The sequence below is a fragment of the Neofelis nebulosa genome, chromosome 8, assembly GCF_028018385.1.
Source record: "Neofelis nebulosa isolate mNeoNeb1 chromosome 8, mNeoNeb1.pri, whole genome shotgun sequence".
Lineage (NCBI taxonomy): Eukaryota > Metazoa > Chordata > Mammalia > Carnivora > Felidae > Neofelis > Neofelis nebulosa.
The window spans coordinates 130,252,045-130,278,951 of record NC_080789.1 but is presented as its reverse complement, the minus strand read 5'-3'; the positions used below and the strand labels follow the sequence as shown (position 1 = coordinate 130,278,951).

General features: G+C 47.5%; 1 protein-coding gene across 12 annotated transcripts in view; it reads right to left on the bottom strand.

The window, feature by feature from the left end:
- FRMD4A (FERM domain containing 4A) overlaps positions 1-26,907 on the bottom strand; it is a 614,411-nt gene that overhangs the window by 106,491 nt on the left and 481,013 nt on the right. For all 12 annotated transcript variants that reach the window (XM_058682170.1, XM_058682174.1, XM_058682172.1 and 9 more), the window contains 3 exons: positions 16,973-17,057; positions 3,991-4,047; positions 3,054-3,076 (listed from right to left, as the gene is read on the bottom strand). In XM_058682170.1, coding sequence (XP_058538153.1) covers positions 3,054-3,076; positions 3,991-4,047; positions 16,973-17,057 — 165 coding nt within the window. The remainder of the gene's footprint in view (positions 1-3,053; positions 3,077-3,990; positions 4,048-16,972; positions 17,058-26,907) is intronic.

Sequence of the window (26,907 nt, the reverse complement as noted above, 5' to 3'; positions counted from 1 at the left end):
CTTTGGAGAATCGATTGCACCTGGGGTTGTTAAACTATTTTTCAAGGGATCAGAAGTATTTGTAAGATATAAAGCTGCATTTATCAAAACCCCCAAATTCCAATACCAAATGAAGGGCATAAAAAAGTAACAACTGCAAAAAAAAAAACAAAAAACCCCAAAAAACCCAAAAACAACAACAACAACAAAAAAACCCACCAAACATAGTTTCTATATCCTCAAAATGTTTCATTCAACAAATTCACTGAATGGTTACTGGCCACCTATAATGTTTAAGGTCTCCTGCTAAGGCTGTAAAAAAGCCTTAGTTAAAAAAAAAAAAAATGACTACCTCTGCTTTATAGCAAGAACTTGGGAAGCCTAAACACAAGGGGCCTGGAAGTCTCCTTATGCAAATATTCAAACTGGGCTGAAGGGACTAATTTTAGAATCAGGGGTAAGCACACTGCAACCCACCAGCCCTCTGCTGGTTTCTGTATGGCCCATGGCTTTTATATTCTTTAAATGGTTAGAAAACAAACAATTCAAAAGAACAGTATTTCAGGATACAAGAAAATGTATACAAAATTCAAATTTCCAAGTCTATAAATAAAGTTTTATTGGAACACTGCTATACTCCTTTATTTACCTGCTGTCTACGGCTTCTATTGCACTTACAAAGGGAGAGCTGAGTAATTATAGCAGAGACTCTATGGCCTGCAAAACCCAAGATTAGTTACCATCTGGCCCTTTACAGAAATGTTGGCTTACCGCCCCCCCCGCTTTTTTTTTAACATTTACTTATTTTTTTTTTTTTTTTTTTTTTTTTTTTTGGGACAGAGAGAGACAGAGCATGAACGGGGGAGGGGCAGAAAGAGAGGGAGACACAGAATCGGAAACAGGCTCCAGGCTCCGAGCCATCAGCCCAGAGCCTGACGCGGGGCTCGAACTCACGGACCGCGAGATCGTGACCTGGCTGAAGTCGGACGCTTAACCGACTGCGCCACCCAGGCGCCCCAACATTTACTTATTTTTGAGAGACAGAGAGAGACAAAGCACGAACAGGGGAGGGGCAGAGAGAGAGGGAGACACAGAATCGGAAGCAGGCTCCAGGCTCTGAGCTGCCAGCACAGAGCCCGACGCGGGGCTTGAACCCACGGACCGCGAGATCGTGACCTGAGCTGAAGTCAGACGCTTAACTGACTGAGCCACCCAGGCACCCCAAACTGACCCTTGTTTTAAATCATAAACTAGGTTTTTTGCTTTTGCTGAGATATCGGAATGAGAACATACACCTCAGGCTTTGTTAGAAAGCTTTAGATATGCACATGGAGACCAAAGAGAAAACAGCGAAGGCTTCACAAACCAGGCCGCACGAACTTGACAAATCTAGACAAGTACAGGTAAGCCACCAACTGAAGTAGTTTAGATCAAATCCGCCAAAGCATGAGAAAACATACAAGTCCCATCATGGAGTAGAGTCAGGATTTGTGTTTCTTTAAAAAAATTTTTTAAATGTTTATCTATATTTGAGAGAGAGAGGCAGGGGGGAGCAGGGGAGGGGCATAGAGAGGGAGACACAGAATGTGAAGCAGGCTCCAGGCTCTGAGCTGTCAGCACAGAGCCCAGCGTGGGGCTTGAACTCACGGACCGTGAGATCATGACCTGAGCCGAAGGTGGATGGATACTCAACCAACTGAGCCACTCAGACAACCCAGATGTTAAAATCTTCCAATAAAGATTTAAAAACAAAAAAAAATTTAATGTTTATTTATTTTTGAAAGAGAGAGAGAGACAGAGTGCAAGCAGGGGAGGGGCAAACAGAGGGGGAGATACAGAATCCAAAGCAGGCTCCAGGCTCTGAGCTGTCAGCATAGAGCCCGACGTGGAGCTCAAACTCACAAACTGTGAAATCATGACCTGAGCCAAAGTCGGATGCTCAACTGACTGAGCCACCCAGGCGCCCCAGTGTTTCTTAATTTTAATACCAATTTTGCTTATTTCCTATTGATGAGTCAGAATGCTATGCCCAGACACTCTGTTTTCTTGTACATTTAGACCTTGATTCTAAAATATGGGCTATCCCAGACGTCTCTCGGGGAGTTCAAGAAAGCAGACTGCCTGGAATAATGTCTGTCTTTGAGCAGACAGTCCCGTTGGTGGATGTCCACACCTCCCTACTCTGAGGGCTCCACTAACGATCATGAGAAAATGAGAGGCGATTCAACCACGCTGGTCAATGGGCAAAGCTTCAGGAAGTGAACGGCACTGAGAAGCTGGCAGTTCCACAAGTTAATAACCAGTGCACAATGTCCCCGGTGGTTAAGTGTTTACATTCTCTCCAATGGAATATCTAGAGAGGGAAGAAAAGTAGAAGTGGGGAACCGAGATACTTTCATGAAGGAAATCTCCCTATGGGATAGCATCTCGTCCTTTGGAGGAGCAGGAGACTAAAACGGAGAGAGAGAAAAAATGTCCACATTGCGGGATAATCTAAAGCCCTGTTCACACCAGAGTGGTGACTTCAGGCTCTAGGTTCCAGCTGACAGACCTCACTAGTGGCCATGTGTGACAGTGGGTGCTGATCTCTGCTTTAGTGATCTCTAGGCTTTTCATTTAGTACAGAATATCCTCCTTGCTGTCACTATGTTTCCTCTGCCCAATATGTCTGTTTCAATTGACAAGTTGAGAGGTGGCTCTCATCATTAATATATATATATATATATATATTTTTTTTTTTAATTTTTTAAATAATTTTGTTTAACATTTATTTACTTTTGAGAGAGAGACAGAGCGTGAGCAGGGGAGGGGCAGAGAGAGAGGGAGACACAGAATCCGAAGTAGGCTCCAGGCCCCCAGCTGTCAGCACAGAGCCCGACACCGGGCTCGAACTCACGAACCGCAAAATCACGACCTGAGCCGAAGTCGGACACTCAACCGACTGAGCCATCCAGGCACTCCTCATTAATATCTAACATTAAAGCACTGCCCTCCTACAAAGTATAGAAAGAATAGTTTCTCTTAATAAAGATTAACAGAGCACATTAAGAAAACAAACCCTTTTGTAAACTCACCTAGAAAAATCTCCCTTTGCCTCCTGTAGAAGAAAAAATTCAACGTCAATGAAACATTCCTGTACAGTGTTCCAGACTTTTAAATACATTCCACAGTCATGACCACTCCTCTACTGAGTAAGCTCAGCTTACTACTGCTGCTGTCCTATCTGCTATAGGAAGACAATGGGGAAAGGACCATGCATTTGCCACATGAATATGAGACACAAAATTAAACTTTAGAGAGTTATACACAAAGAAAGTGATTCATAACAACAAAATGCAAGTTTCTACCTCTGGACCCTGGTCTACCTTTTTCCGGATTAAGGATTCCGGATCTGAACATGTGTCTGGGTAGAACTGCTTAGTGTCTTATGTTACTTGTTTTGTATTGTGGGCTCCTTCCTGGTCATCCTAAGGAGGGGCCATGGAACCTTCAAGGAATCTTGAATATAACAGTTGTTTAAGAAATCTTTGTGGAGGAAATAAATGAATGCTGTTCTGCTAATTCATCTTGCCAGCGTTACTAAAACTGTCATTGCTGCCGATTTTCATTAATACCTCTTTCACCCATAAGTGAAAGGCCTGTCCTTTCCTTGTCTTTCCATAGGATGTGCAATGATTCTCTTGGCAGTTAAATCTTGCTATTTACTGGGCTTTCTCCAGAGTGGGGGAGGGCGCTAACCCTGAAGAAAATGGGAGTTACTGAATGATCCTTGTTTCCCCCAGGCTCAAGTGATACACGCAATTTTCCTTTGCAGAGAGACCCTGTCTTAAAATTCTGGAATGCCAGAAGCCTCTATTGACTGCCATGGTGTAGCTCCTTCCTATTAGTGTCATAAATAATTAAGATGACAAATAGGTAGTGAATACGGCAGCCTGCTGGGTGTGCTCAATCTTACTCCCGTCTCTACTGTATATGGCTCTGGGACAGCCAGATGAGGACAAGACAACTCACCTGTAAAATATAGGAGGCTAATTCAAACACCACTTCACTGTCAACATCGATCAGCTCCTAGAGGGACAAACCAAAAAGAAAGGTAAGTTTGGTCCTTTAACAGGATTTCTGTAGGACATCTCCTAAAAAAAGACCTGCTCTCTTTTTTCTCAGCTGTTTCCCAGAATCTCAAACGCTCAGAGAATATCTCTGTGCCGAATTACTTGGCCCTAAATGATTCCCGACATTCTATTCGCAGCTTTTAGCCAGAGGCAGACCCCAGTGGTCCTGGATCTCCCCAGTCACCTCAAAGCTTTAAATCTTGATGAGAAATTAGGGAAATGTTACAAATCTGTGAATCTGATTCATCAGTGGCGTAAGGTTACTCGATAACCAATGGTGATTTCTTGGTGAACTTGACTTTGGGACCAGGAGTAAGGCTTTATGGAAAAGAAAAAAGTCATAATGGGATTGTGACTCTTTAAATTAAAGTTAAATAAAAATTAAAAATACAGTTTCTCATTGCAATGCCTTCATTGCTTTTATGCACTCAACAGTTCGATGCAGCAGCTGGCTACCATGGGGTCAGAGCAGGTACGGACCACTTTTCTCCTTGTAGAAAGTTCTACTGGTCAGCACTGCCACAGAGTCTAAGTTTAAAAACGCTTCTTTCCTATTACTTCTTCCCCTAAATATTTAATCATGATCTAAGGATATGGTCTTAAAAGTGTATAAACCTGTCCTTGGTTTTTGAAAAAAATCTCATATATGTATTTTTCAATATGCATATAGTTCATACCCATTTTCTAAGCAGCTTTTTGAGGTGTAACTGATACACAGAAAAAATTGCACATTTAATGCACACAATTTGATGACGTTGGACGTATGCAAATGTTGTGACCCCATCACTATGGTCAAGGTAATAAACATCCGTCGTCTCCAAGCCCAGTCCTCTGCTTTCACTGAGAACAGAAATCCAGAAATGTCAAGGGACTCTCCCCAAGTCACAAGGCCTTAGTGGCCGTGAAGAGACCAGAAACAATCCCCCAACCTCCTGTCCGGCAAGGGACCTCCCTGAGTGCGTGAGTGCCCCCGAGTCAACAGGGACTCGGGAGGTATCAGTTGGTGCTTGTCAGAATGGCTACCATTAAAAAGACAAGAAATAGCACGTGTTGGAGAGCAGGTGGAGAAGAGGGAACCCTCGTGCACTGGGGGGGGGGGGGGGGGTAAGCATAAACTGGCACAGCCACTGTGGAAAACAGAATGAAGGTTCCTCAAAAATTTAAAAATAGAACTATCGCAGATCATGTGATCCAGAAATTCCACTTCTGGCGACTGGTCCAAGGGAAATGAAACCAAGTCAAAAAGATGTCTGCACGCCTTGTTCGCTGCCGTGCTATTTGCACCAGCCAGTTGTAAACATGGACACGGCCTGTGTCCATCAATGGGTGAATGGATAAAGAAAACATTGTATAAGCACTGGGCATTGTATGTAAGTGATGAATCACTAAGTTCTGCCCTTGAAACCAGTGTTACACTATATGTTAACTAACTAGAAATTTATTTTATTTATTTACTAACTAGAATTTAAATAAAAATTTGAAAAAAAAAGTGTGGTATGTGTGTGTGTGTGTGTGTGTGTGCGCATGCGCAATGGAATATTACTCAGCCATAAAAAAGAATGAAATCTTGCCATTTGTCACAATATAGATAGATCTTGAGGGCATTATGCTAAGTGAGGTAAGTCAGACAGAGAAAGACAAGTACTGAATGATAGTGCTGATACACAGAATATAAAAGAAAGAAAGAAAATTCAAATTCATAGATACAGAGAACAGACTGGTTGTTGCGGGCGGTGGGGGCGGGGGGGGGGGGGGAGGGTGAAAGGGGCCAAAAAGTAAAAGCTTTCAGTTTATAGAATAAGTCCTGAGGATATAATGTACAGCATTGTGACTATAGTCATTGTAGATTTGAAGGTTGCTAAGAGGTATAGTTACTGTATATTTGAAGGTTGCTAAGAGAAGCAGATCTTGGAACCTCTCAACACAAGGAAATAAATGTCTATGTGGACGGATGGTAATGCACAAATATCGGGCCATTATGTTGTACACGTGAAACTAATACAATATTATGTGTCAATTACATTTTGACTGAAAAAAAGTAAGGACTCGGTGTCAGCCAACATATTCTTGGAACCATATCTATCACTGAAGTTAGCCAAAACTAGAGTTACTTTTCACTTGAATTATAAACCGAACTCTGATTCATGGATTTTCTAATGAGTTTCTTTTGTGGTTCACAACTGGACCCTGGAATTCAAAACAATGCGCTCAAGCAAGCCTGTATCTTTCGAGGGAGGGATTTCATTTGGGCTCTTTCAAAAGGCTTAGTGATTTCAAAGACGGATAATAATATTTGCCACCGAACGACCTTACAAGTGTGGGCTAAGAGAACCAAGGAGACCATATGGAAGGATCGGGCACGATAATTCTTTATGCTTAACCAGCTGAGAGAGCTTTACGGCCGCTGTAATTGATATAGACTGTCAGGGTCGGGATACAGAGGAATGTGTGGAATTGCCGTTCTGGGATTACCAGATCCCATCAGAATGTAAATCATTTAACAATGTACAAATGATTTAACAGAAACACTGTCCAGGGTTTCCACAGTGGACCGCTTCCACATGCGCTACGTTCCTTTCCATTCCCACCGACTGACTTCCTGCACGCTCACGGGCGCTGGCCCCCGCACGCTCTGTGTGCTCTCCTGTCAAACATTTACACCCGTGTTGCAGCTAATGGTCGATGGTGGGCTAATCGTTAACATTCGAGGAGAGGCTTGTCTAGCGTGCGACTCAAAACCAGCCATCAGGAACAGCCCTTTTAAGTGTGAACACAAGCTTTTAGTTCATGATGTGACTCATCCGCCAAATGAAAATGTACCTGTAGGGGGAAGAAGGGTAGAGAAGGCAGAGGAAGGTCTTTCTTTGGCACTCCAGAGGTGGGATCTTTCTGCTCAGGCAGAGAAAATAAACTGAATGAGACCACAGAGAGGGCAGGCGAAAACCACACACTCTCCTGGGGTGCAGGGTTTTCCCTAGAAGAGGACGACAGGGGAAAGGAGGAGGGCACCTGCTTCACCTACTACTGAATAACGTGTTCGGCTTTCTCTGATCTTTTGAAGAATGCCCTGGAAAGACAAAACGTGACCGCCCGCAGGTGTGCGCGTGTGTGCTCAGAGCAGGGTTGGGGAGGATGGCCTGCTTCCTCCCACTCCGCATTGTTTTATCCCAGGTGACTCAGGAGCTCAAGGAAGAGGCCCGGGGTCATGTATCAGCAGCGTCACGGTTAACAATATTCTCAGAAAGATTTCCATCTGTGGGTCTCCAAGAGTTCCAAGTAAATAGCCCCACGAGAACCCCGGGCGGCAGGTGTGAGGTTCTCCAAAAGTGCCGAGAACTGGAGGACCTCTTCACGACCCCGTGCTCCAAGGGACTTGGTGGCGGTCTTTACACAACCCCAGATCTTAACGAAAAGCATTCCTCTGTCGTCGGCAATGACAGAAATTCCAACTTTCGCGTGAGATTAATACGCTCAATATAACAGAAAACGTGGCTAACAACCATATGGGAGGCTGATAAGATTTCAGGGAGGACGATCCATGCCAGGTCCATCCAGAACAATCTGCACACCTCTCTCCTCACCACAAAATGGCTGGGGATTTTGGTTCTTGCCACCCTCCTTAAGATCATTTCTACTCTCACTAGAAAGTTCCAGGTTCTAGTTCCAACCCCCCACCCCCATCAGCTCCGGGACACTGAATAAATCACTGGGTCTCCTCCCGTTTCGTTTTCCTCCGTAGAAGGGGGCTAATGACTTCTTTTCCAATTATTTTACTGAGTTTGGTGAGGAAATGGAGGGTGATTTAGAAACCCTAAGACCCACTACAAATATCCTGTCTGTCTGTAGGATTTATTGGGGCTCACTGGTGCTTACAATCTGACCCCCACAACGTTGCCTCTGTCCTTCAGCGTTGTTCGGCATTCACGGGAATCTTTAGTAAGACGTATTTTTCTAACGAGGAGAGAACATTATGCAAATGTGTCTCCATGTGTGTGTCTATCACCCAAGTGGTCCCGATGCCACATCCGGCCTCCCTGCGCCTGTGTAAGCACCCCGGCTCATTGCACAACTCATAATGGCTGCATGATGACGCCCCAGGCAAACAGGGGCTGGGGTGCAGGAAGGGACTGACGTGGTCTTACACAACCGTCTTCCTTAGCCCTTTGCCAGTTTTTCATCAGTCAAGTTCCCTCCTGTTTGGCTAATGACCCACTGGCGTATGGGCCATTCATGCTGGGCCACCGTGCTCTGACTCTGTGGCACAGTGATTCCTTCTGCTTCTGGCCTGTATCGTGACCCCGGGGAGTCTCTCTCTTAGAGGTCACGAGAACCACCAAGATGGTGAGCCAGAGTGAAATTTGTCACTAGAATTGAAAACGAAAAGTCCCTCTCTGTCCTTCTTTCCTTCCACCCCCTGTCATAGGAATACACACACTAAACCTACAATCATCAAGTGAAAAGACAAGGAGGGGCTGGGATTCTGTAAGTCTGAGACTAATACTTATGTTGCTTCCTTTGTCCTGTGGGGCTTGACTGCGGGCTTTGTTTCTCTCATCTTCAGACAAGATGATACGATCTGTTCATTAGCAAAGCTCTTTGAAGATCTTGGATAAAGACCACTTACTTCAATTTCAACAAGAGTGATGGTGTTTAGCCCTACATAGCAAAGGCACCCTAAGGATGATTATTTAAATTTTAATAATTTGTGAAGCTCCCAAACCTATGTGGACAGCTCAGGGAAGAAGGCGGGGCAAGACCGGCAGCCCACATAGAGCAAGAATTTTAAGTTTCTTTAGACATGATCCGCTCTCAGTGGGTACACGTAGGCACCAGACTTGACCATTTCACAGGAGCTATGCAAATCCTTGCTCCCTGGGATTGGAAAGTAACTGATGAAAAACAATTTACTGAGCATTGTGTATGTGCCTCGTTTAGTGACAGTCATGGAAGGTGACCATAAAAATTCACTCTGAAGAATGCTCGTGCCAATGTGTCCTACAGCCCAAAGAGTCCCACTGCAGCCCACCTTTAGATACAGACGATGGGTTGCTTCTTTAGCGATCACTGGCGGACAAGATAAGGGTTGAGAACAAGCACTTTGGTGTGACAATCATATTTAAGAGTGGATAGTCAATCCCGTATTATCAATCGGAATCCTTTTTTAAAAATTAAAAAAGAAGACGCTGACGTTTTGTGTCCTAGCACTTGTGGCCGGCAAGACTTTCAAAAATTATTGTGGTGATGACCTCTTGACAGCAATTTCCCTTCAGCAGTGGAGAGAAGGCAGGATTCTATCCTGCAGCCTGAAGGCGGGGCAAAAGCTGAGGTCAGAATCTGCATCCACCCCATCACTCCCATTGGGTATGACAAGTCCACTGTCTCCCGTGGGGCTGGTCGATGGGCCTCTTCGGTTTGGCAGAGGAAGCCACATCCAAAGAGAGAGAAGACTGGAAAGAAAGCTTGGCAGGAGAGCTCTGCTTTCCTGTGTGATTTTCCACACAACATCAAGGGTAGACTTCCCATGGGAGTTTTCCACAAAAAAAGGCACACATTTGTAAGTGAGTTTTATCTATCCCCTGGTCATAAATTTCCTTTCCATCATCCACCTGTAATCGTGGCGACTTAAAACACATGAGAAATGGCTGTTGAAGCATGTGGCTATGTGGGGTGTCAGGGACCCCTGCTCTGTACCTCCTCCTGTTCCCCTTAAAGTTCACAATTAGAACCCTGCTCTCTCATGACCATATTTTAATCCTCTGCTACTTGGATTGATTCTGACTGTATTTTCCTGCTATTTTTGTACAAAATAGGGGGACCGTAAAGTGCAAAGCAAAAGGAAGTGAGAGAGAAACCCACAGGGTCAGGCCGTCGGCCTCCCAGTGAAGAGTGGAAGGCAGGAAGGTGGGGCTCCTAATTTAGGGAAAATGACAAACAGAACAAAACAAAACACCTTTCCTCAATTTTCTGCTATTAAAGAGATCAGAGGTTTGTTCTCTGGAGAAGATGCACAGGAAGCTGGAATGAGGTCCACCCAAAGTGCCAGGATTAGAAGGGAATCTGTACCCCAACTGGAGGTGTTTTCTCCCCGATCCTGGAGGTGGGGGACCCACCCAGGCAGGAAGTGGAGGACCAGACAGGAAGTAGAGGATCAGACAGGAAGTAGAGACCAGACAGGAAGTAGAGGATGAGCACTCAGACAGGAAGTGGGAAGATTCTCCCCTGGAGAGAATAAGGAGCCATGAGAAAGGTCATCCAAACGCTGCCATTCAGGCTTCCTACTCAAAGAACCAGTCTGCCACTGGACCACTCCACAGGGACATCCACCAGTGGACCACTTCCACCTGGGTGCCTCACTCTTACCTACAGATGGACGGACCACGACCAACAGTCAACTGAAGAAAGTCTCCAATATGAAAGACAGAGACCAAAATAAATACATGGGGGGGTGGGGGGAAGAATTAAAAAGAAACAGAAACGTCACAGAATATGCATAACTGACGTTGAAACAAAAGGAGTTCAAAAATAGTAAAGGATAATATAATTAAAATATATATATACATAAAGATCAGATAATATGAAGTCTTAAAAATTAGAAACATAGTATCAAAAGTTGAAAAGCCAATAGAGGTTCAAGATAATACTGATCAAATCTTCTAGAAAGTAGAATAAAAAGACAGAGATGGAAAATAAGAGCTGCAAGGTATCAAAGCAGGAGGCTTTGCCCAGCATCTAATGAGCAAGAGTTCCACAAGGAGAGCACAGAGGAGACACCATCAAAAAAATAACACAGAAAAATCTCCCAGAATTAAAGAATACCAGTCTCCAGGCTAAAAGTGCCCATCGAATACACAGCATCGTGGATTTACAAGGACCCATTTCAGGGCATAACATCCTAAAATTTCGGAGGAAGAGGAATAAAGAGGCAATCCTAAAAGATACCATTGGTGATGGTGGGAGAGGGAGAGGGTCCACATACAACGTATAGCACAGCAGACTTCCCCAGAGCAAACTCTGAAGCAACACCTTTGATATTCTGAGAGATGTGTTCATTTCCATATCCACTCAAACTATCAGTCAGATATAACATTAGAAGAGAGACTTTCCCAGATACGCAAGGACCCAAACACTGTACTTCCTATATGCACTTTCCCTGGATTTACTTGGAGGATGTTCTCCAGTGAAACAGTGGCATAAAAGAAAACACAGGAAGACTTGGGATCCAGGAAACAGAGGACCCACTCCAGAGCTGAGTGGCGAACAGACAGGATGGGTAAGGGGGTCCTGTGCTGGGGGCTGTGGATGAGGCCAGGTCCAGACTGGAGTCAGAGGATGGAAGGTGACAGGGAGGTCCCAGGAAGCAACAGCAAAAACCCAACTCAAGAGAGGAATGGATGAATCACCCGAAGCGCTTGGAAATTAATGTGGGCATGCATCGGGAATCCGGAGGAGCTCTTGGGAAAAAATATGATGGGTACATAGAAACTAAACAAGTAATAGCAAGGCAGTTATTACCTTTAGGTAAGACAAGTGGTTGTCTAAAAAAGGGAATCACAACCATAGAATGCTACCTGGATTAGTCATAATAATGTAATTGCTAACGGCTGTAGCTTTTACCCAGAACTGTGCTTACCGCCATTTTGGGAAAATGGGGAATGGGAAAGTGTGGGTGGTTGTATACGACACCTTAATCTTCACCTGTCCCAATTGGAATTCAATAAACTCAAAATGGATAAATCAAGGAATAATGCCTCGTGCCAACTTACTTAGACATAGGCAAAAAAACAGAAGGAATGGCTAAAATTGTTGAAGGTGGTGGGCTTTTTTTCCATAATAAGTCTCTTATTTAAAGCCATTCAAAGCCAAAGTCAGTTGGGCGTCCGACTTCGGCTCAGGTCATGATCTCACGGTTTGTGGGTTCAAGCCCCGCGTCGGGGCTCTGTGCTGACAGCTCAGAGCCTGGAGCCCGTTTCAGATTCTGTGTCTCCCTCTCTCTCTGCCCCTCCCCTGCTCGTGCTCTATCTGTCTCTGTCTCTCAAAAATAAATAAACGTTAAAAAAAATTTTAAAGCCACTTGACTTTAAATTTTTTTTTAACATTTTTTATTTCTTGAGAGACAGAGACAGAATGCGAGTGGGGGAGGGGCAGAGAGAGAGAGAGAGAGAGAGAGAGAGAGAGAGAGAGGACAGAATCCAAGGCAGGCTCCAGGTTTATTTATCTGAACAATTGAGATTTCTGGTACTCTGCAGGGATCATTCCCTAAGAAACAGGGAGTCCCCAGGCCTCCAAAGTGCCAGAGGCGGCGTCGAGGGGCACACAGAAACTCTCAGCCAAGATGAACAACCCGCGTCTGGGTTCAAGTGAACAGTGCTACCACAGCGGGAGCTAGCTCATCACGTGCCTGGCCCAGTGCTAACCAACTACACTCCCGCTTCGTCTCGCTTCGGCTTCCCAACAAGGGGGTGGGTTGGGGCCTTTAATGTCCTTGTTCAACCAGAGAGGAGAATTCAGCCTGGGGACGCCACAGAAGGCGTGCACGTTCACTGCATTCACTGCGGGGCGCAGCTAGGACGGGAACCCAGGCGTGCGGGGCTCCAGATCGCAACTCCCAGTGACACTCTGTGCGGGGCCTTCCCCCTGCGTTTGCATAGTTACAAGTGTGCAAAACTGGCCGCCCTGTCTGTTCCACCACTTCCGGTCCTTGGTCCTTGAGTAAGTCGCTTAACCTCCCGGACATCAGTTTCTTTCTCTGGAAAGCTAAAGATTCTGGGTCTATCTCACCCAGGAGGCTCACGTAAGATGATACGTATGAACATTTCAAATAAGCCCGAAGTGGGGGCACCTGGGTGGCTCAGTCGGTTAAGCGTCTGACTTCGGCTCAGGTCATGATCTCACGGTTCGTGGGTTCGAGCCTCGCGACGGGCGCTGTGCTGACAGCTCAGAGCCTGGAACCTGCCTCGGATTCTGTGTCTCCCTCTCTCTCTGCCCCTCCCCTGTTCACGCTCTGTCTCTGTCTCAAGAATAAATAAACATTTAAAAAAGATCAAATAAATAAGCCCGAAGTGCCAATTTCTGCAAACGAAAATGTTATTTCTGATGGACGGGAGGGAGACAGGCGGTCTTGTGACCCTACTTGGTCTCTGATAGAAACTTCAGGGAAGCCAGGCTCCAGTCCGGATCCTGAGAAGAGACAGCTGGGGTTCTGGATGGCAGAGAGCCGCCCAGGCGATAGGCTGGGGGACGCTGTGGGTGCCCTGGCCCCAAAAGTGGCTGCACTGTTACCCCCACCTGGAGAACCTGGGGATTTGGTCTCCTGTTCTATTTTCCATTGATCCCAGAGTCTTCGAGTAGCGTGGTATTCATAAGCACCGCAGCCTTCCGCTCCAGCTAAGCATCTGTATCTGGACTGAATCGAACACCTGCGAGAGAGAAACTTTCTCACCTTTACCCAGGTGTCTGTACAAGCACGATCTGGGGCCAATTTTCCCGCCGGGTTGAACTGAGGAAATCAGTTCGGGGGACTGGCGCTTCCAGACATTCACTGCCCCAGGGTGCCACCTGGTGGACAATGCTCAACTTTTTATTCCTGAACTTTCTCCAAGGGCCTTCCCGTTCATTCAACAAAAACCCTCAGAGACTCTCTCAGTCTGTAAGCTACCTGAGGCCGGTATTATTATTTCCACGCTTTAATGAGAAAACGGGCTTAGAGAAAGGAAGGAATTTGCAAGTTCCTGGACCTGCGGTTAGTGTCTTTTTCCTCCATTCAGCGAAACCCCCAAATACTGTAGTCCGAGCGGTCTGGGCTTGAGCCAGTTTAAGTCCTGGCTCAGCAACTGTCACCAAGTGAGGTCCTTTCACACGACTGAATTTGATCCCTACCAGGCCCTCCATCACTGTGGACACCTGCATTTAGAGGGACTATTCTGTGCAATGAACATGCTGACGTATTTCTAGAAGAAAAACGGATGGCTGATATACCAATCCAACTTGTGTGTGTGTGTGTGTGTGTGTGTGTGTGTGTGTGTGTTTTAATGTTCAGCGAGTTGTTGCAATCCCCCCAGATAGGGTTTGGTTAGACATGAAAACACAGGCGGTAGGATCCCCTCAGACTTCTCTGAGGACGGCCACTGAGCACTTTACGATGAGTGCACTTAGCTTTGAAGTTCTCTGTGGCTGCCAGGGCATTCTCCACTCTCGGGAGAGCCTGCCCTCTGGGGCTCAGGGCAGCCCAGCGGTTGAGCCCCACGATCTGGAGTCAGGCTGCCAGCTTCGGGCCCCCCAGCCAATGTTGCCATTTGGCAGATATGCGACCTCGGGCGAATCTCCTAACTTCCCTGTGCCTCACCTTCCTCACAGGGAAAACCTGGACAGAAAGTAGTATTCGCCTCAAAGTGTTGTGAAGGTTCAGCCGCACAACTTACAGAAAGCCCTCAGCACCCAGCATGCCACGGTGTGATATTCTTTTTTTTTTTTTTTCAATATATGAAATTTATCGTCAAATTGGTTTCCATACAACACCCAGTGCTCATCCCAAAAGGTGCCCTCCTCAATACCCATCACCCACTCTCCCCTCCCTGCCACCCCCCAATCAACCCTCAGTTTGTTCTCAGTTTTTAAGAGTCTCTTATGCTTTGGCTCTCTTCCACTCTAACCTCTTTTTTTTTTTTTTTCCTTCCCCCTCCCCCATGGGTTTCTGTTAAGTTTCTCAGGATCCACATAAGAGTGAAACCATATGGTATCTGTCTTTCTCTGTATGGCTTATTTCACTTAGCATCACACTCTCCAGTTCCATCCATGTTGCTACAAAAGGCCATATTTCATTCTTTCTCATTGCCACGTAGTATTCCATTGTGTATATTGGTGCAGCCGCTCTGGAAAGCAGTGTGGAGATTCCTCAGAAAATTAAAAATAGACCTACCCTATGACCCAGCAATAGCACTGCTAGGAATTTACCCAAGGGATACAGGAGTACTGATGCATAGGGGCACCTGTACCCCAATGTTTATAGCAGCACTCTCAACAATAGCCAAATGATGGAAAGAGCCTAAATGTCCATCAACTGATGAATGGATAAAGAAATTGTGGTTTATATACACGGTGTGATATTCTTAAATATCAGCTTTCTCTGTGGTGATTAATGAGCTGGCCTGAGGTGGTGCCCTGAAGGCTTCCTTCATGAGCACCAGTGTGGGTGTTCAAATACGTTCTCCCAGGAGAGGCTCTCAGGGTGTTCTGCAAGCCTCCTTCCCGAGGGAGGGGGTGTGTGCTAGAAATGTGTGTGGGCATTTTGGGTTATCCAATGAAAGGAAACACTACAAGCATGTGAACTTGATGCAGGGCGAGGGACTGTCCTACCCAGTTAAGAACTGTCTCCTGACTGGCGCCTGGGTGGCTCAGTTGGTTAAGCATCCGACTTCGGCTCAAGTCATGATCTCACGGTTCGTGGGTTCGAGCCCTGCACTGGGCTCCGTGCTGACAGCTCGGAGCCCGCTTCGGATTCTGTGTCTCCCCCTCTCTCTCTGCCCCTCCCCCACTCATGCTCTGTCTCTCTCAAGAACAAATAAACTTAAAAAAAAATTAGAAAACAATATTACAAAGAAAGAATTGTCCCTTGAATAGCCATGTTTCTAAAGAAGATGTACAAATGGCCAACAAGCATCTGAAAAGATGCTCAGCATCTTTAGGGAATCATTAGGGAAATGGAAATCAAAATCACAATGAGATACTGGCTAACACCCAGCAGGGTGGCTATTATTAAAACCCCCCACAAAATGACAAGTGTTGGTGAGGAAGTAGAGAAACTGGGACCTTTATGCACTGTCGGTGGGAATACAAATGGTGCCGTCACTGTGGAAAACAATATGGCAGCTCCTCAAAAAATGAAACGTACAATGACCATATGATCCAGCAGTTCCACTTTTGGGTACACACCCGAAAAAACTAAAAGCAGGGACTTGAAGAGATATTTACAGGCCCATGTTCACAGCAGCATTAAACACAATAGCCCAAAGGTGTGAGCAACCCAAGTGTCCATTGACAGATGAATGGATAAACAATATGTGGTCTATACGTACAACGGAATATCATTCAGCCTTAGAAAGAAAGGGAATTCTGACCTGTACTATAACGTGGATAAACCTTGAGGTCCTACTGCTGAGTGAAATGCACCAGTCACAGAAGAACAAACACTATAGGATCCTCTTACGTGACGTCCCTAGAGTAGTCCAATTCATAGAGGCAGAAAGTAGGATGGTGATGGCCAGGGGCTGGGGGGATGGGTAGATCGGGGAGTGAGCGTTTAGTGGGGACGGCGTTTCAGTTTTGCAAGATGCAAAGAGTTCTGGAGACGGATGGAGGCGATGGCTGCACGGCACTGTAAGTGGACTTAATATCACTGAACGGTATACTTACCAGTAATTACAACGATGAATTTTATGTGTATTTTAGCATCCTTAAAAAAAAATCTGTCCAGCCTAAAGTGCCAATTGATGCAAATTGCATCACTGAGAGATGTTGCCAGAACATCTAAAAACGGTCAATACGCATGCATTTGGTTATAAGCAGCCCACTCATCCTTCAGAGACCGATCCGCGTGGACCCTGTGCATCTGCCCTCCCCGTCCACGTCTCCCCTTTGTCTCAGTTGCCAGGTTGAGGGACGAAGGCACACCTCCAAGGAGCCAAAGAGTGACAGGATCCGGAGGAGTCCCGTTATTAAACAGATAGTATTACTTCCACGACGTTCTCATTTATTTATACTAAGTCACTTATAAATTACGTCTACTAATCAATACAATCACATCGGGGCAGCAACTTGGGATTGCCAGCTCCAAATGCTACTCTCAGATTTCAGGGGGAAGCTGAACGGGAAGAAAAAGTTCTTACCTTGTAGATACAGGACTTAGCATTCAGGAAGAAGAGCTCAATGGTGGCATTATCCTTTAGGTACGAGATGCTTTCTATGTAGAACCTGAAAGACAAGACTGCAAGTGAACCACAGAAGCAGCAACTGAGATCGACTGTTTTCTGAGCTACAGGATTGGATGTGAGGACCAAAACTCCCAATCCCTATGGAAAAGAAAAAGGTGTGATCAGTTTTCCCATGGTTCCTTTCTGAAAGAAAGCAGAGTGTTTCAAGCCCCCTTCTAGCACATTAGGACAGCTATGTCTGCCAACCTTCACCATGGTTCAAGGACCTGGGACAGCCATCAGCTTCCGAGAGTACAGATTAAATCTGACCATGTACTTTCTTTTTCCTGACCTGCTTTCCAATTTTTTAAATAATATTGTTTGTTTTCAGGGCACCTGGGTGGCTCAGTCGGTTGAGCATCTGACTCTTGATTTCGGTTCAGGTCACGATCCCAGGGTCATGGGACTGAGCTCTGCATCCGGCTCCACACTGAGCGTGGAATCTGCTTACAATTCTCTCTCTCTCCCTCTACCCGCCTGCCCCTCTCCTCTCCACGCGATCTCTCTCTCTCTCTCTAAAATAATTTTTAAAAATCAATTAAAAAATATTATTTGTTTTCAACATATTTTTTTTGTGCTAATCACTGTTGAGTTGGATTTCTTTTTTTTTTTTTTTTTTTTTCAACATTTTTTATTTATTTTTGGGACAGAGAGAGACAGAGCATGAACGGGGGAGGGGCAGAGAGAGAGGGAGACACAGAATCGGAAACAGGCTCCAGGCTCCGAGCCATCGGCCCAGAGCCTGACGCGGGGCTCGAACTCACGGACCGCGAGATCGTGACCTGGCTGAAGTCGGACGCTTAACCGACTGCGCCACCCAGGCGCCCCAAGTTGGATTTCTTAAAGATAATTTCTTCTGCTCAGTTGAAGAAGGGGGGCCCTACTTCTCTTTGAAATGGTTACACTATGTCTCCCCAAAGGCGGTGAGGTGTGTTTTGATTTCTGCGTATCCCGAGAGCTGAGGCAAGTGTTGGGAACGCTCTGATATTAATGCACATCAAGCCAAATGAGATTGAATTTTTATCCAGATGAAGCTTATAGATTTTTTTCACGATGAAACATGCTGAAATTATTTATACATTTACTACACCTTTACACATCGACTTTGGAGTGCATTAAATTACTTAATTAGATAAGGCACTTGTATCTGTCTCAGGACCAGCTGCGTGCAGGGAATAGCTGTTGTGGTCACGGAGGCGGGGGACAGAATGCAGAGCCTTGAAGGGGAACAGACCCCGCGTGGGGGTGACTGCTCCTGTGGGGCACTGGATCCTTGCCTCCTGGAAACAGGGGCTACCCCGAGATGGCAGAAGGCAAAAGGAAAAGACAAGTGCTACGTTCGAGAACAGCGTTACAATGTGATGGAAAGAAACCTGGGGAGGAAATCAAGAGACCAGTGGCCTGGGCCCAGCACTGTAGGATTTAGGGCAGATCCCATAATCTCTCTGGGCTTCTGTGTTCCAGACTGTGATGGAAGATAGCAGGACCCAGTCAGTGGTTCTCCACCCAAGAAGTCTACCACGGTCAGATGCTGGAAACTCCTCCAGATTCCCACAACAGCCAAAAGAACAAACCAACACGGTACGAGGCAAACAAAACCCATCCCTAGGCAAGGACGAGCCCACAGCCCACCAGTTGGCAACCCTCTTGTCTGTAGACTAATAATGCCTTCTACCGTTTTTCTAACACGTGCAGAGGCTGCCATGATTAACACCAGGCCGATCACTTTGGTTTGTGAGTGATTCCAGAGTAACTCCTGATATTAGCGGATACGTTCAATCAGTATTACCACCAAGTGAGAGTCTATAAAATGTTTGGAGATGACAGTATGGCCCCCATTCTTGCAAAGCCTGGGAATGAGTAGGCTGGTGGGTCTCTACCACCTGCTCTCTCCCTGAAAGAAAAAAAAAAGAAGAAGAAGAGGGAAAAAAAGAAAAAAAAAAAAAAACAGAAAGCACCTTGCCTCCTGCTTTTGGAGCAGGTATTTGAGGTCATGGAGGTCTCAGCAAAGGGTCTGCTGCGGCCTGGGAGGAAGGCAAACTTTCGCTTCTCCACTAGCAGAGACTTGAAATGAAGCAGCAAACTCTAAGTCTTTCTTAAATTTTATTTATTTTTATTTTATTTTATTTTATTTTATTTTATTTTATTTTATTTTATTTTATTTATTTTTATTTCAGAGAGAGAGCACATGCGTGCAAGCAGGGGAGAGGGGCAGAGGGAGAGACAGATAGAATCCCAAGCAGGCTCCACACTGAGCACAGAGCCCGATGTGGGGGCTCGATCCCACGACCCCCAGATCATGACCAGAGCCGACATCAAGAGTCCGGGCGTTCAACTGATTGAGCCACTCAGGCGTCCCACAAACTCTAAGTCTTAAAGCAAAATAAGTTAAATTTGATTTAATAAAAAAAAAAAAAATCTACATTTGTTGTGAAGGGTCAACAGCAAAATTAGAAAAAAGGAAGAAAGGAAGGAAGGAAGGAAAGGGAGAGGGGAGGAAGGGAGGGAGGCCAATTTGCAGGCATGGCACGTTACAGAAGAATCTCGTTTTGTTCAAGCTACCCGCTCTCACCCCAGAAACCACCGCCCTCCCACACCCCAACCCACCCCTGCTCCCTTCTGCCCTCACTCCAGAACACCTTGTTTTCAGGGACTCCGCAGACGCCCTCGGGGAAGGGCTCCACCTCTGCTCGTGGTGCTGCTACAGGCCATACTTTTCTGTTCCCTCGGGCGTCTTCTTTCTAGGCTACTACTGCCTCCTGGAGAGCTTTTTTGCACCTCCAGCACTAATACAGCGCCTGGCACACACACAGGGGCTTAGTAAGTAAGTGTGGGCCAAAGACCCTGCCTTCAAGTTCACTTCTCCCCACTCGCAGATGAGTGGAGTTTCCAGGACGGGACAGTGAGCTGGGCAATGAACAATGAAGGCCCTCAGAAATAACCAATTCCTGGGCGTCCGGAAATCCACCCCCCGCCCCCGGGGGGCACTGACATTCCACCCCAGGCCTTGCCCCTCTGCCCTTTGCTCACTGACAACATGGGAAGTTGTACAAGCAAGCTGCTGATCACCTTGAATCTTAAAGTCAGAACAACAGCAGAGGTTTCTTGAGTCTGACAGTGAGTGACCTTAGACCGGCCGTAATAATTGTGAGTCTAAATCTATGGGGTCTGAAAGAACGTAATTTCCGACAAAATGCCTTATGTCTTTATTGCTTTTGTTTTAATTCTTGAGAACTAAGGAGTGAAGACATTCACTGACTACCCCCCCCCCCAACCCCGACAATTTTCTCCTCAAGAGTGTATGAGAAAAACACAACGCTCCCCCCCACCCACCCCGCTCTCTCTAGCAACGGAAAGTGGAGAGGAGAGGGTCAATCCTGTTCTCTGCAACAGCATTCGTTTGCGCCGAGTTCTCCGCTGTCTGGCTGTACAAGGGGCAGGAAGGCAGAGGAAATAACGATATACTCTGAGATGAGGAAAATAAACCACCTCCTCTTGACAGAAACTGGAAAGCAGCTTCCTGTTAACCTTTATCACCAAGAAACAGCCTGGAAAGCACTGTGAGCCCCGGGCCTGTCATATTATTATTCCGTAACCCTGGATATTTGACTCATCCTGAACTTGCCATCTGTGCTAGGGAAGCCTTGCAAGTCAAAATGCCCAGAGAAAAACAGACCTTGGACATCTCAATCCAGGCTCAGGGCAAACTGCGGGAGCACAGGGAGAAGAAACTTCTGGGGAAGCAGGAAACACTGATGGTTTGGGTACAAAGTAGGGATTTTTTTTTTTTTTTTTAAACCAGTTCTGTTCCTTTTGATTTTCAGGAGAGAGCCTCCTTTCTGGCAGTAGGTGGCAATGTTGCATTTCTTTAACTACCAGTGCGGGGAGTTGGGGGGGGGTGGTGTGCTTCCTTCAAGACCTGGTTCACAAAGAAAATTCCGGGTCTCTGGGTAAACCCAGGGAACTGAAGGCTTTCTTGTAGATTTGACAGGGTCTCCGCAGACAATTCCAAGCCTGGCTCTGTATTAACCATGGGTTTTTGGTGCTCAGACTTCTGGGACCTTGGTGGCTCTGGAGGGACAGCCCCTCCCGGGGTTGACCGGTTCCTAGAGATCCGAGCTCACACACCCTTCCTGCTCCTCTGTGGGGTGCTCACACCCCAGGGCACTAAGTTCCTGCCCTAATCACCCCAGGGCCAGGGCCAGACAACTCTGGACAGCCCTCAGGCCCCAAAGCCCACTGAAATTATTCCAAGTAGCCAGTGCTAAATCTGCCTACCCTGCCTCACCCATTCCTTCCTGGAGAAACCACAAAACAAAGGCTCTTGCCCACACCCCCCCCCACTCCATCTGCCTCCTGACCAGCGCTGGGTCTCCCTGTGCGGCCCTGCAGCCCTGTCTGGTGTGGCCTGCTCCCCCCTCTTGGGAGCTGTGAACAGCAAACTATCTTTCCAATGGCCGTCTTCCTTCCTCTACCCCTGATGTGCTGGCCTCACTGTATCTGAGTAATAATAAAACTTACACATGAAAACGTGTTCTTCAGCACATTTAGCAGTACTGAATCTTAGGTCTTTTTTTTTGAGCCAAAGGGCCAACCTTTGATGAGTCTGTTCCCCGAATTCCATAAGCAACCTCACACCCAACCTGGCCCAGAAGATGCCGACCTGAGCTGTTTCATCAGAGGGTCTGAACTAGGATAAATGCGTGCTATGCTATTCTGTGTTTGGGCATACACAATAATCAAGAGGTTCTGAAGCCTTGGGGAGTCTTGTCCCCTTTAACGTGTGGACGCCTCAGACCGTGGCGGCTTGAATGGGGTCCAACCACAGGATCTCAGTCAGGTTTCCTCCTCTGCCTGCCCCCCCACCCCCAGCTCCTCCTCTTCTCTCTCACATTCTCCCTTTGGCACTTGGGAATCACCGAATATTTACAGCAAGTGTTAGTTAAATGGACCACTCATTTCACTTCCTAACGCACACACAAATGTCACATTTGGAATGCTGACTTTTAGTGGCAAAAAGGAGCGATCATAATGAAAAGGATAATTGATACTGTTGTGAGTTTCTGGGGCCAAATATCTCTGATATTTAGGATCTGAACAGGTCTAAAAGCTCAACTGGAGTGGGGAGGGAGGGGGGCGCTTCCTTAAAGACCTGATCTAGCAAGTTCTGCTTAGCAGGCACCTCATTTTAGATCCATACCGTCATTGTTACTATGGTGACAAGAAACAGGAGTTGCTTGTCTCAACCAGCCAGGAAACACACCAACCATCAGACCATAAACTTGGCTGTAAAATCCCCTCTCCCAGATTCAAGCTTCCTGGGATCATCTCTCTCTCTCTCTCTCTCTCTCTCTCTCTCTCTCTCTCTCTCTCTCTCTTTTTGTGCTCAGTTTATTGTTTGTGAAACTCGGTTTGAGGAGACAAACCTAACCTCGGTTTATTTTCCTACAAACAGCGTGGATGATCGGAGTTGCAGGGACGCTCAGGTGAAGAATACACAATTAAAAAAAAAAACAGCCCAAACACGGAGTAATCATTCTGAGCACAAACGTGTTCCCACAAAAATACAGGAAGATTTCCCTGGATGTGTAGGGATATTTTTCCTAGAACTTTTCTTGGCCTGTTTCTTAAGCTTGCTTGGTGAATACGGTCAGAGGCTCATTGTTCTCAAATCTGCAGAGCTTGTCTCACAGTCCTAACCACTGGTCTGTAGTTGAATGTTGAATATGACATTGTTGACATTGTTGAATGACAGCAGCATGATAACGGGAGGCCAGGAAAATTCTGAGTAGGGAGTCAGATGAGAATTCTGGAAAGATATTCAGTGGTAATGCATAGGAGACTGGAAGGGGCTGCCACCAGGAGAGGTTTAGTGGTGGGTACGAGACCTATTTAAGACACAGAAGTGAGAGGAATTTGTGAATAAAGGAAGGCAAGGACGCCGGTGAGAGTGAGGAGTTTCCCGCCGGGTGTCAGCGAAGCCCATTACGCAGACGAGGAGGTGCCACGGAAAGAGGAGTGAGTTTGGGGTCACACAGATGAAGACGTCATCGATTCAGGCAGAGGAGCGCCCATGGAATCTGGGGGCCTAGACACCTCCCAGTGACCATGGCGGTGGGAGCCACCAGCCGAGAAGCCAGTGGACGTGGACACAGCAGACAAGGGCAGACCTATCCTTCCAGACCTCTGCTGTGGACAGGAGTGGAAGTAAGGGGGCCGTCGCTGACGGAGGATGCAAGTCGGGGAGGGTATTTTGTCAGGGGCGAGAGTCAAGGTCATGGGAAGGGGCCAGAACTGGAGCACATGCGGACCTGCCGGCCTCGGATGCTGGGATAAGGGTCCGTCTTCCTCCGAGGGGGTGCACGTGCGGGAGCACGTCCGCAGTGGGTGAGGAAGGAGGCCGCAAAGATGGCGGGTACAAGTAAGGGGCAGGAAGCCGACGAAGCTCCCTTGGGCCGGCTTTCGTTTCCTCCACAAAATCACAGGCCAAGTCGCCTTCTTGGAGCCAAGGGGCGAGCTTCTGGGTTGGAGTCTGTGGCAAGAGGAAAAGCCATAGAGGGCAACGTAGAGGGCCCTGCGCAGGCACAAGTGACAGAAACAGCGCCGGTCTGTGTGAGGCTGGTCACAAGCAATCTTGCACCAACTTGCAGGTGTGTGGTCCCCCTCCCCAGACCACACTCAGCAGCTCAGGGGTAGAGATAAAAGACATATGGGACTGAACCGATCCCCCCCGCTTCGTGCGTGTGTATGTGCGTGTGCACACGAGGGCGTGCGTGCGTGTGTGTGTGTGTTGTGTGTGTGCGCACGTGACCAGCAGCAAAGGGAGGTCCCGGGCGAGGGAGAGGTTGCAGTGGTGCATAACAGGGTTTGGGCTGAACTGGCAGGGATGAGGACAGGCAGGGCGGCGAGGGCCTGGGCATGTGGGGAAATCGCCATGCACGAGGGGAGGGGCTTGTCTGTTTCACTCATCACTCTACCCTCAGCTCCTAAGACAGCGCCCACGACAGAGTAAGTGCCAGGTGGGCATCCGTGCCCCAGTAACTGAACCCACTGCCAACGGTCGGCGTGCGGCACGGCGTCCCCAAGGGGGGACGCTCACTCCCTCTCCACAGCTGGAATGAGAGTGGGTTTTGGCCCTCCTGGCCCCACAGCGATGCGGCTCAGGGTGCCACTGGGACTGTGGCGTCCTCTTTACAGTGGAGGAAAGAGCACAGTGCAGGACAGAACGCCTTCCCCCGGGAGCTCGCCCTGGTGAGCAAATGGCAGGGGTTTCTCAAGCGGGACGAAGCGCACACATCTCAGCTTCGGCAAACTCCTGTTTTACCGTCTACGATGTCCCTTCCTCCATCAATGTGGAGATTCCAGCCCACCACCAACCTGCTACTGGCCAACGTCCTCCTGTCACCCTGCCACGGACACTCGGGAGTTCAGCAGGGCTAGATCCGCAATGTCAGGGCTGCTCCCTGCGCCCTCTCACCCAGTGGGGGTGCGTCCAGCTCGGACGCCATCTGTGCAGATGGACCCTGGTTCTGAAGCCCCAGCCAAGTATGGAACACGAGGTGGACCAAGGTCATTGATCCTGACCCCGGGGCCTGTGGCCCTGATAGACTCTCTGATAAGCAATCACGGAGTTGCTTTTCCCGTATGGAGACAGAGGCAGCGTGGTGTGTGTGTGTATGTGGGGGGGGGGGGGCGGGGCGGGCAGTCCAGGTTTGGAGTCAGACCTAAATGCACAGACCTGATAACTGACCAGCCATGTTGGGAGGGAGAATCAGCACGTTGAACCCTACCTCCCCGTCTTTAGGAGTAATAACACTCATGGGCTGTGAAGATGTACCGTCATCCGGAATAAGGCATAGGTGTTTAATAATGGACACTTCCCCTCCCTCTGACCTTTTTCCTTCTTAGGTAATTATTAAGGCTCAGCAGCCCCGGTGATCAGCACTCCTGGCGATCTGACGGAGGAGGACAAGGGTCGAGGTCCTTTCTAGGCTAAATCGCGGGTCAATGAAGGCGGACTCTTAGTCCTCTGTCCTGCCATTCTGAGACCCTATAGCAGCAGGACACCACCTTCAGGCCCTGCCAGGAGGACATGCTCAGAGGATGAAGCAGAATCCTCGGAGTTCAAATTCACCTCATTTAATCCATTTGGGTCTCAGTTTTCACAATCGGTTGAACGGAGGTGATAATTCCGCCCTTTCTCTCACAGATGTTTTAAATATGCATTACAGCAAAAGAACATATAATTGCCAAACAATAAGCCATGCTGGGATGGCGGCCCAAACTGAGATCCCCAGTGGTGCAGGGTTAATATTTCCACTGGATGAATTCCTAAATCTTGGCTTACTTTTCCGTGGTCTTTTATTGGGTGCTTTTATTCTTTTCCATGAAGGCTGACGGAAGACGTATTCTAGAGATGTAATCAACAGATGTTTAAACAAAAGGAGAAAGGCCAGGAGTGGCTGGAGAGATCGCTCGCAGGCATGCACGCGTACTGACGTGTACTGACGGTTGGGGCTCCGGCGGGCGCACTCTTGTTGAGAAAGGTCAGTGTGAGCACACAGGGAAATTGCCCAGCTGGACATGAGCCCCTTTATGGACTCTGGCATAGTCCAAGGTCTGGGTCTTTTATGAGGATAATTTTTCATATCACTCCTTTGGAGAAGATAGCCTGTGGGCACCCCTGGAAAGGCACTGAGTCCTAAGCTGGGAATCCTTCCCAGGCATCCAAGTATAAATGCGCAATTCACCTGCAGGAGGGAACCCCGCCTCCTCTCTTGGAGGAAACAGACTGTTGGTGTTTTGCTGCTATGTTGCTGAGCTAGCAGAAAAGTGGGGCCTCCGGAGAGTGGGGTCAGGGAGCCAGGATCTTCTGGGACTGGTGCCAAGGTGACAGCCACCCCGGGAGGTGGCTGCAATAGTTCGAGCGACAGGCAATGGGGGACTGAGTTCGGGTAATAAAGAGGAGAGGACAGGATGGGGGACAGAAGCAGCAGTGGGGGATTAACGCACCGAAGAATTTGAAGAACAGGAAAGACTTCAAGGTTAAAGCCTATAGGCTTTAACTGAATGGAAGATGATGTCACAGCTGCGAGGCACCACGGAAGGCCTGGGGAGATCAAGATGATGAGTTTGGCTTTGGACCTGCTGAGTTTGAAGCCCTTGGGTGGCCAAGAAGTACCTGGACATAGACAGTGGAGGCTCTCCACAAAGAGAAGCTTTTGTGATGAGCCGTAGAAGGAGCTCAGCTTGTGGGCAGCATTCTGCTGGGAGTCTGTCCCTAAATGGGGACTTGGAGAGCTTTTTCCTGGGAGTGTTCTGCGAGGTGCCTGCTGCGGTCAAGTAGGAAGATGGGTCCATTCTTGGTTCTCCGTAGGGTTAGCACGGAATCTACCTCCGTGGCTCTCCTGTGTGCAGCTGGTTTCACAGACAGAAGTCAGCCTGGAGAGCCCAGGTATCCTCAGTGACAAACGTGTCACTTGGGCAATCTCATGGCGCCCCAAGCTCTCCTCCAAGGATCAGTTCCCCAAACCCACCGATAACTCAGCTCATGACAGACCCTTCCAAAAAAGAGCTATATGCAACCAGCCCAGGATTCTCTCTTCCTGGTTAATGTTGGGGAAAAGCGGCGGAAAGGAGGAGAGATCCTGATATATGGCCAGGGTACTCACCCACCTTCGATTACAGGTGAATGAAACGCTTAAATTCAACTGAGCTTTGCCTGATGCTGCCTCCCCTTTTGGTGGCACTGTTACTGTTACTCTTCCATTTATCTGAGAAAATGTGGGCCACCATCAAATAGACTGTGACATCAAGAGCATGCCCATCAGTAATGGAAACGGCCAAGATTA